The sequence below is a fragment of the Lolium rigidum genome, chromosome 6, assembly GCF_022539505.1.
Source record: "Lolium rigidum isolate FL_2022 chromosome 6, APGP_CSIRO_Lrig_0.1, whole genome shotgun sequence".
Taxonomy (NCBI): domain Eukaryota; kingdom Viridiplantae; phylum Streptophyta; class Magnoliopsida; order Poales; family Poaceae; genus Lolium; species Lolium rigidum.
This window is the reverse complement of record NC_061513.1, coordinates 160,425,271-160,435,042: the sequence shown is the minus strand read 5'-3', so window position 1 is coordinate 160,435,042 and position 9,772 is coordinate 160,425,271. Positions and strand designations below refer to the sequence as shown.

The window sequence follows — 9,772 nt, the reverse complement described above, 5'->3', positions numbered from 1 at the left end:
CCCCCGAGCCATGGCCATCGCATAGCTGTAGGCTTCCTCCTCCGCCAACCAAGCCATACGGCGCTGGGCATCCCCAGCCAGGGACTTGAAGGACGCGAGCAGAACCCGCTGGTCGCCGTCGCACTCAAAGCGGCTGGGCACGGGGGGGGGGGGCTCGTCGTCCGCGATGTCGTGGATGACAGCGTCCGCCGGAGGGGCCGCCATCGCCGCCCGCACCTTTGCGAGCTCGGCCCTGGTGTCAGCGAGCTCGGCCATGGCGTTGGCGATCTCCGCCCTGGTCACCGCGAGGCGCCCTACCGCCTCCGCCGCCGCCGCCTCCAGGTTCAGCTGCTGGGCCTCAACGCCGGCGGCGACTACCTCCTCCTCCTCCTCCGGGTGGAGGTGGCGGCACATCTGAACAATGTGCTCCCAATTGTGGTTCTGCCCGGCCATGGATGGATTAGCTTGAGGTGTGCCCGTCGCCCCCGCAGGTGTCCACCATATATAGCCACGGCGGGGCGGGAAACGACGTTGGCGCTGGTCGTTTCCCGCGCGCGCGAAACGCCGGCGAAACTTGCCAATGTATTGGCCACGCGCGAGAACGATAGTCGTCGCGCGGGAACAGTTAATCGCCGGCGACAGTCCTCGACGGGACGTAAAACACCATTAGCGAGGTTGACGCTATCCTGCTAAAAAATGCGTCCGCACTGCTAGAGGTACCCAGACGAAAATGGTCGCCCTGGGCCACTTGGCGTCCGTGGACCGACGCAAACGGACATTTCGGACGTCCGAAATGCGTCGGCCCGTTGGAGATGCCCTAAGATAATATTCTGTTCGTTCACTAATGCAAGACCTTTTGGCATTTTCTATAGGAAAACGCTTCTCATCTGGCGACCGAATCGAGGGAAAAAATCGGTCGCTCGGTTCGTGTCCGCTGCTGGGCCGCGACTCGCTCGCTTGTTTGGTATCTGGCCCATCAGATGTTCGCACGCATGGCCCATCAACGGTTCGCCCACACGTTCGGTCCAGCACTTAACACATATAGAGACCAATTGCTGGTCCAGCACTCAACGTTCGGCCCGATTTTTGTTGTCTTTGTGTGTGAATTTTTGTAAAGATAGTTGGTGTTTTTTTGTTGTAATTCAGTATGTACCAAATTAATTTTTGCTTGACCACTTTGCAGTGTTTGTAAACATATATATTTTTGTTTAAATCATTTCTGACTTTTGTACAAATAATTGGTGGATTTTTGTTGTAAGTATGTTATCTACCTCTCCACATGACATGACTTTTGTTATTAACTATTGTTGTAAATATGTTACTGATTTGTTGCATGGAAAACTGACTATTATTGTGAACACCCAAATAAAAAAAGTTGTTTTTGTTGTTAATTATTATTGCAAATATATTGATAGTTTGTTGTAAATATATGTATGGTACATATAATGATTAGTGCTGAAATTGTATGTAAACACACAATCATTTTTTATTTTGTTTAATACGTTGCATTTTTTGTTAAAATAGCTAGTGATTTTTGTTGTAAATCAATCTATAGCAAAAATATTGTTGTTTAACCTCTTTCTGTAACATTTACTTTAAAAAAAATGATGTGCCGTTTTTGTTGTAATATCGAAAAAAATTGTACACAAGGTGAGAGATTTTTGTTATACAACTCTCTGTTCTAATAATAAATCACCATGGTGGCATTTTATGTGAATACCAAGATAGTTAGGGGCAGCAGGATATACACGTTGTGGTTTGGTGGGATGGCGGGTTGATTTCTCAAAACTTGAGATGCTAAAATGCAAAACGTTTGCTGCTGCTATATCGCGATCGGATGGCCGGGACAGCAACCGATTTTATCAGCCCACGTCAGTCGCCTGACGCTGAGCGCTGCCCTTTTCTATATGCATGTACGTAGACATTGTTTGAGTGTAGCTTCACTCATTTTGATCCGTAACTAATATACTTTATAAATATCTGAAAGATTCGTCCTATCTACATTGCTACTGAACCGCATAACTTACTGGATATAGGTGTGCTTTACCTGAACACGACCTGCAGCCTATCCGTCTATTGGTACTCAACCATAATTTTTTTTGATAATAATGCGCTTTACTTGAAATGAATTATTTGCCCCCTGCATTCGGCACGACGACCAAGGTGCGGCGACGACCAGCTTCGTGCCGTGAAGGAAAAAAACATAGAGATAAAACAAGAAATACAGGAGGAAGAAAAACATAGGCAACAACTTTTTTCATTTATTCCATGGATTTTCTTTTTTTTAGGGTAGTTCCATGGATTTTCCTAGGCTGCTGCTGCTGCTCGCCGGTACAGCCCATTGGCCCATGTCATTTTGAACCAGGGCCCCTGATCTTTCTCCCCAATAGATATTAGCAACCGCTACCAGTAGAGGCCAGTCACCCGTGTTGGTATGGGCCATGGCCAATGACTACCTTGCCCAGTACATGTGAGCATTTTAGTTTTTTTTTCTCCATAAAAACACAAACTACGTACAGTAGCATTTTAGTTCTCTCTACCTTAAAGGAAATCTGAACATAAGATGTATATATGCAACGGTGAAAAAGGAGCAGTTAGTTTCGGCTATTTTTCCAAAATCTCCTAGATGGTTATTGTTCACAAAAATAGACGAAAAGGGCATGTAGCCTTTTAACATGGAGACAGCGATGGTTGAGTTGAATCGAGCTGTTTCTACTCGATGAATGTCGGATACAGTACCTCGAGCGGTTGATGAGCATTTGTTGCGAGACCTTTTTCACCGTTTGTGCACAGTATACAGAAGGTGTATTTCTCGAAGTCGCAAAATCTCCATCCAAAAAGTATTACATCAAGTCAGGAACGTAGTCTCTTTATGGAATTCTGTAGATTCAGACAATGATGTGGCAAGAGATATATATGTTGATCCTCTGACTCCAAACTTGATCTTGAGTGTAGACGTGACATTGGATAAGTAATATCCAGTTCCAACGAACAGATCAAATGGACAATGCAACCTGGTGTAATTTTCCATCACCAGTTTATATTGGAATGTATTGTATTATTTAAGTCTGGCATATCCTTTTGTTTCTATATGAGGCGGTGCAAAGTATGTTTGTCCATAACCCTTTGAGATGAATTCCACTTAAACTACTAATAACTTTTGACTGATCTCTTTGATTTTTTCCTTCTACACATATGTACAAGTACCTCTAATAACCAACTTTGCAGATCTGAACCACTTTTGTAAGAGATTACCGTCTTAACATGATATATTGCTTCATGTGCAGTTTCTCGAGCTGATATGTTGTCTGTAGTTTCCTCATGGTGTTCGCAGCAAAAGCAATTGTTTTTCAAACTTCCATACTAAATTCATAGTGTTGGGAGATTCATATCTGATGTAGTTGGAGCTCACAAGCGATATATCTTCTCCTGTGTAAGCTATTCATAGTAAATATAATAGGAAAGTCTTTTGTAAGCTCGGTACAAAAGTTAATATAACGATAAGCTCATTGGTTTTCGCAATGTATAGATTGTGTCATTCTTTTTTTCCTCACCTCCTCACATTTGCTGTGTGATATTTGATCAAGAAAGTTAGCTTATTTGGACAAAAAACAATGGGTTTATCAGATAATGAGGTTGATTTCTAAGTGATATTATGCTTAACATCTTTTTTGCTATTTTTGTTCTTACCACAAAAAATCAGTTTGCCACGCTAATGTCCTGCTTGAATGGATCTCATCTTATTTACTAGGAGTATCAATATGAGAAATCACAACTAAGTTTTCGCAACAACGCGCGGGGTATCATCTAGTTTGGAGAAAACTTGCATCCACGTATAGTTTTCCAATTCTATTAAATTCAAGATTGCATGACAATCATGAAATTTTCATATTATGTATTTTAGAGATCATGTGAATCAGAGAGGCTCTTATTCGTGTTTAGTTTCGAACCCGACAAATAGGATATGACACACGGGATGAGAAATACTTCCTTTGTTCCTAAATATAAGATGTTTTGGCAGTTCTATAATATTTATTGTGTTTTTGTCGATGCTATTTTGGTATTAATATTATAGATGTTGGTATTTTCTCTATGAACACGGTCAAACTTTGAGATGTTTCACTTTTGGCAAAGTTTATATGCATTATATTTTGCAACGGGTGGAGCAGAATATTTGGGACATATCAGTCCACCATGTGTTGTGTCCACCTCTTCCAAGGTCCATATTGTTGGCTCATCTGATCAGTGCCCTAGTTCATGTTGTATTCTACATACTTGTTCGAAAAATTTGTCGTAAGTAAGTTAACTTTGTAGTGTCTTCGGAGTTCAGACATAGCGACATGTTGTGCATATCGATGAATTGAATTTGCTATTATACCGTTGATGAAGTTGTATCTTGGGATTCTTGCGTTGATTGATCATTCATTATATTTGACTTGATTCATGATCCATCAACATGCGTTTCATAGAACATCTCAGCGACGCCTCACAACTCACAAGTGGAGGTCAGGCCGAGCAAAGCATTCAGTGCAACGTTAACAGCCATCAGAGGATACTTGCCGAACTTCAGCAAATTCCAGGTCCATCAATCCGTTCACAGAACACGGTTGAACATTATTCCATTATAATGTACCTGGGATTTCCCAACTATTATTTGGTATAAAGACCAGTCCTAATTAGATAGCCTCCACTGGGTACATCGCTTGCAATCAGCTTCATCACAAGCGCAGATCAACATGACATTCAACCGCACATACATGTATATACAAATCTGAACCATGCTACAAGAAGTATGTGAGTTGCTCCTTCTGCCGCGACCCGCCTTTGCCGTAGAGCTCGTTCCATTGCTTGATGGCATTCATGGTGGCACTTTCACTAGCCAAGCTCGCGCCAACCTGTGTAGTGTCAAGATCACAATGGTTTGTTTAGCAGTCTGTTCTCAGGGTGATGAGGTTTATATTAATAGAAAAATGTTGTCAACTGCAACTTACTTGATCCTTTGCCTGCCTCAAGTCATCCATGGTTAACGACCTGAGGGCAACAGTTTCGCCTTCGACGCTTTTCTGGATATCTTTCTCGGCTTGCTTGGTTTCTGGCATGTCTTTCTTGGTTTCGGAGTTTTCCTTCTCACTTTCTTGGCTTATATGGTTAGTTACTGGCTCCTCCTTCACTGCCACTGCATTATCCTTCTTATCCTGGGGCATCAAATCATACAATTTTAGCTGATGTGATATGATGATATAATTGGTCAAGGACATCCAACCAAAGAAAACCAGTGATTGTGTTTGCAGGAGTTAATGGGCAAAATTTGTAAGAAAAACGGTAAATCTACGGGGCTTTCGCAGAGTTTTTTTTTTGTCTTGGTTTTACCTTCTCCTTCTGTTTTTCTTTCTGAAGTAGCTCTCTGACAGGGCGATAAGCAGCCGTCACACAGAGATTCTGCAAAAGAAGAAAATAACAGATTCAGAGAGTAGCCGCTGAATATATCATTCCTACATCACCAAATCTTCAAAAAAAAATTACCTTCAGATCACTTCCACTGTATCCTTCAGTAATTGTTGCAAGCTCCTTAAAGTCAATACCTTCAACCTTCTCTTTCGCCAGAAGCTTCTTCAGAATCAACTCTCTACTCTCCGAAGTAGGGAGACCGACCATTACTCTGTTTGAAAAAATATGACACGTCAATAACTTATTTAGAGACAGCTGAGTTTCATCAAGACGGTGTTTTTTTCATATAAAACGGAAACGTACAAACAAACCTGTGCTCAAACCTCCTGACAATCGCTTCATCGAGGTCAAATGGTCTGTTTGTTGCAGCAAGGACAAGAATCCTTTCATTGGTCTTCGACAAGAGTCCATCCCAGTGAGTCATGAACTCATTCTTGACTCTCCGTGGAAGCTCATTTTCATTCGCTTGATCACGTCGCCCTAACATGCTATCTACTTCGTCAATGAAAACGATGGCTGGTGCAAGTTTAGCAGCCAAACTGAACAGCGCCCGGATCATCTTCTCGGCTTCTCCGTACCATTTTGACAGGACGGTAGACATGGAGATGTTCAAGAAGGTAGCACCGGCTTCATTTGCTATAGCCTTGGCAAGCATCGTTTTCCCAGTTCCAGGTGGTCCAAACAGTAGAATTCCCCTGCAAGGCTTCAGGAGGCCACCAGTGAAAAGGTCAGGCCGCTTAAGTGGAAGCATAACAAGCTCCTGGAGTGACTCTTTGATATCAGTTAGTGCTCCGATGTCATCGAATGTCACTCCTATTTTACTGGCCGGTATAACCGTTGGACGGATCAGCTTTTCGAACTCGTTGTCTGGAGTATCCTGTAATAACTTAAGATGGAAAACTTGTAAGTAATAAAACAGTAAATAGTAGGTACCTGCAAACTACTAGATATGACTTGTTCGGAGTTAAAAATAAGGATACCTTCTTTGCATCATCCTTTGGTTCCACTGTATCTTTTCCAAGGCTGCTCTCTTGGAAAACTCTTAATCCATGAGATAAGCTGTAAAAGAATCATGTTAAGAAAAGCTGAGGATTTTTTAGATAAAGCAGAGAGGATATACTCGAGGCCTAGACAGTTGGATACAGAAAATGGACTATCCTGATAAACTAGCTTACCTCTGCGAAGAAATAATGAGCTTCCCGCTTCTATACTCAGGGTCCTTGTTATTCATCAAATGATAAGATACTGCTGGGGCCATAATTTCTTCTAGGTAGTTTGCAATGGCTTTGAAATCGTCATCTGGATCGAGTGAGTCCAGATCATCACACTCCAGACTGTTGGCTGAGAGCCCCTCTGCAACGACATTTATAAGGACTTGACTCAGGGTTTTCCTAATATCTTCTTCCATCTGGGTTTTCCATTTCACAAGCTGTGTATTCTCCGTAGGGGGCTTAGTCTCCAGAATAAATGGGAATAGATCACTGACATCATCATCCACGTAATAACTATCTTCATCAGCTTCTAGATAGTGTGAACCAACTATCAAAACTTTTCCAGACAGTTTGCTCAACATTTTCTTAAACATTGAATGTGCTTTATCTGAAACACCAAGTAATAGGTTGACATCCCTTATGTAAATAATAACCGGACTGCTTTCAGAAATGGAAGTTATGATCTGCAAAAAAAAAAAAAAATCAGCTCATAAGTCATATCATAAGCAATGCAGTTTCATCGATGATTTAGCTGAATTACCTTGTAAAGGGACTGTATGAGAATTTTCTCATCTAAATTCCAGCTTCGTCTCACCAAAATTTCATCTGAAAAAGAATTGTAAGTAACTGTGCATACGAAATCATGGTAATCACGTCCACAAGAAGGTACATAGTTGACACACAGATCATATGTAAATAGAGCCCTTAAGCTACCCAATTAGAGTTGGCTGAACCAATATGGAGCACATTAACTTAATGAGGGTGTTTTTTTGTCTTAAGCTAGTCAAACCATTTGATCGATGAACACGCAAACTGTGGCATAAGTGGCAAGAAAATGCAGAACATACAAGAAACTCACCATCTTCCGGATCTTCTAACTCATTGTAAAGAGGACTGGGCAATAAAGATACATGTACCCGAACTGAAGGTGTGTTACCAGCACAGCAATTACTGCAGAAGTAATAATAGAAAAAATAAGTAATTAGAGCCTCAGTAGAATAATCTTTATCTTAAGTTTAATATCCTCAGTTAGGTAATGTTACCTCGTCCTCATGTCGAAAATGTTCTTTTCATGATTCAATGATTCTGCATTAATGTTTCATGAAACACAATCAGAACATCACAGAGATTGTAGTAAAAATAGTAATGCATCACATATTCAAATGCATGATTGACAGGAAGAAATCATACAAGGATAAACGAGAGCAAACAGCGGTGCTTCTGTAAATATCATGTTACTAGTTTGGCATCTCGGAAACGAACTAATGATTTCCTACCTGTTGGTTCATCCTTCTTGCGGAAAAAGTTGAAAGATCCAACGAGACCGGAGACTTTATCCAAGGCAGACTCGGTTAAGGATTTTTTATGAACCTTCATCAAACACACAAAAAAAATCATCAGTTACCATATCAATGTGAGTTCTACAACCTTAGTAGATGCAACAAATGCTCCAATGCTGAATAAAATGTACAGTCACGATCTCTACTTCTTTATAGAATCGTTCAGTGGGGAGAAACTACTCCCTCCGTTTCATGCTTTGTACTAAATCAGCAACAAATAATATGGAACAGAGGGAGAAGTAAACTAGTGATGTCCTTATCAAGGACCCCATGGTAACATTTAAGGGCGACACTTTTTAGCATCCACGTTTTGTTTCCTGAAGAAATAGATTGACCAATGACCAAAAAATCTGACAACTGAAAGGGGGTGGTACAGGGGCCTCAATGTACAAAACATAAAAATTGCAGGCCCACACAAACCAACTGATGAACAGTACCGAAAAGTCTGAAATCTCCCTGTTCCTAAAAATAGTAATCAATTCAAATGTACCATGCAAACATGAAAACTATCAATCACAAGATGGAATTAGCAAACTAACCAGGGCACTGCTTGCGCTGCCGTATTTGTGATGGATCTGCATTGGCATTCAGCGATAAACAGTTTAGAATCAAACAACAAGGCATCAGCAAAAACTACCAATCGCCCGAATATATAGTTACTGACCCGGAGTGAGAACTCTGCGATATCGAGCAGCAGCAGGCGAGCTTCAAAGTGGTGCGCCAGACCCTTGACGAGCGACTGCAGAAACGGTTCTGCAACAATAGGCCGTGCATGTCAAAAGAGACAAATCTTTGCGGTCCAAGGAACCCACATTGTGGCGAGGATGCGAACCTGAGGGGCCGCAGAGCAGTATTGTGCGGCTGGCGGCGGAGAGGACTCGGATGTGCTTGGGCAAGTTGTTCTTGCTCAGGTAGGCAAACGCCGCGCTCGTGAGTGCTAGCTTCGTCTCCTCGCTGCAATTGAAACCGTAAGTAAATAGATAAATCATGGAGCACATACTTGATGATTAGCCGCTTTTTTTTGCGAATAGATGGTTAGCCGCTTTTCACCAAACGCATTCTAATTCCCGTTGACAGAAACATGAGTTTCATTGACGCGAACAGTAAAGAAATCTTCTGATTCCTACCCACTCCGCGCTTTTTTCCAGGCAAGTCATATACTAATCGCTCCTCGTGTTTTCCAATCAAACCGAAGGGGAAAGATCGCTTTTTTATTCAACTTCGAAGCTGCGCCGAGAGAGAGAGAGAGAGAGAGAGCCCACGGACCTGAGGTGGTACGGGAAGTCGTCGAAGGTGACGCCGCTGTCGCGCCCTTCGACCACCAGCCGGCGCAGCTCCGCCTCCACCTCCGCCCCCGCAGCCCGGCCGTCGCCGCCTGCGCCAGAACTCGGGTCCGCCGTCAGCCGCGCCGACACGAGGCCGATACCGACGCCGACGCCCACCCCGATGGCGGACGCGAAGAGGCTCCCGTGCTCCATGTGCCCACAGCCGCCGCGATACCGCCGCCGCCGCCGCCTCACGCGCGTTCGCTCGACTTGGAAACTGGCATGCAAGTTTGGGTTGGGCGAAAGAGCAGATCGATACGGAGGGTGGGTGGCGCGGCTGATGTTTATATAGGCAGACGGTGACGGGTTCCGTCTCTGTCACGTCCAGTCAACAAGTCCACGGCAGGTCGCCGTCACCTGATTCCGAAAAGGAGGCGAAATTACCAGGTGATTCGGCTCAATTACAAATTTACCTTCTTTTGCGACAAGAATTTTAGTACTCTCTCCAATCCATATTACCAAGTGATTC

The 9,772-nt window shown here is 42.9% G+C and overlaps 1 protein-coding gene across 1 annotated transcript; it reads right to left on the bottom strand.

Moving 5' to 3' along the window:
- Nucleotides 1-4,578: 4,578 nt before the first annotated feature.
- Nucleotides 4,579-9,456, bottom strand: LOC124663472 (ribosome biogenesis ATPase RIX7-like). Its single transcript, XM_047201170.1, has 15 exons — nucleotides 9,245-9,456; nucleotides 8,811-8,932; nucleotides 8,643-8,731; nucleotides 8,518-8,553; nucleotides 7,916-8,009; nucleotides 7,682-7,724; nucleotides 7,498-7,589; nucleotides 7,180-7,244; nucleotides 6,603-7,102; nucleotides 6,408-6,486; nucleotides 5,739-6,304; nucleotides 5,503-5,638; nucleotides 5,350-5,418; nucleotides 4,971-5,174; nucleotides 4,579-4,874 (listed from the first exon to the last, which is right to left on the bottom strand). The coding sequence occupies exons 1-15, from the start codon at nucleotides 9,454-9,456 to the stop codon at nucleotides 4,761-4,763; spliced, it is 2,421 nt and encodes an 806-aa protein (XP_047057126.1). The 3' UTR covers nucleotides 4,579-4,760.
- Between the last annotated feature and the right edge of the window lie 316 nt (nucleotides 9,457-9,772).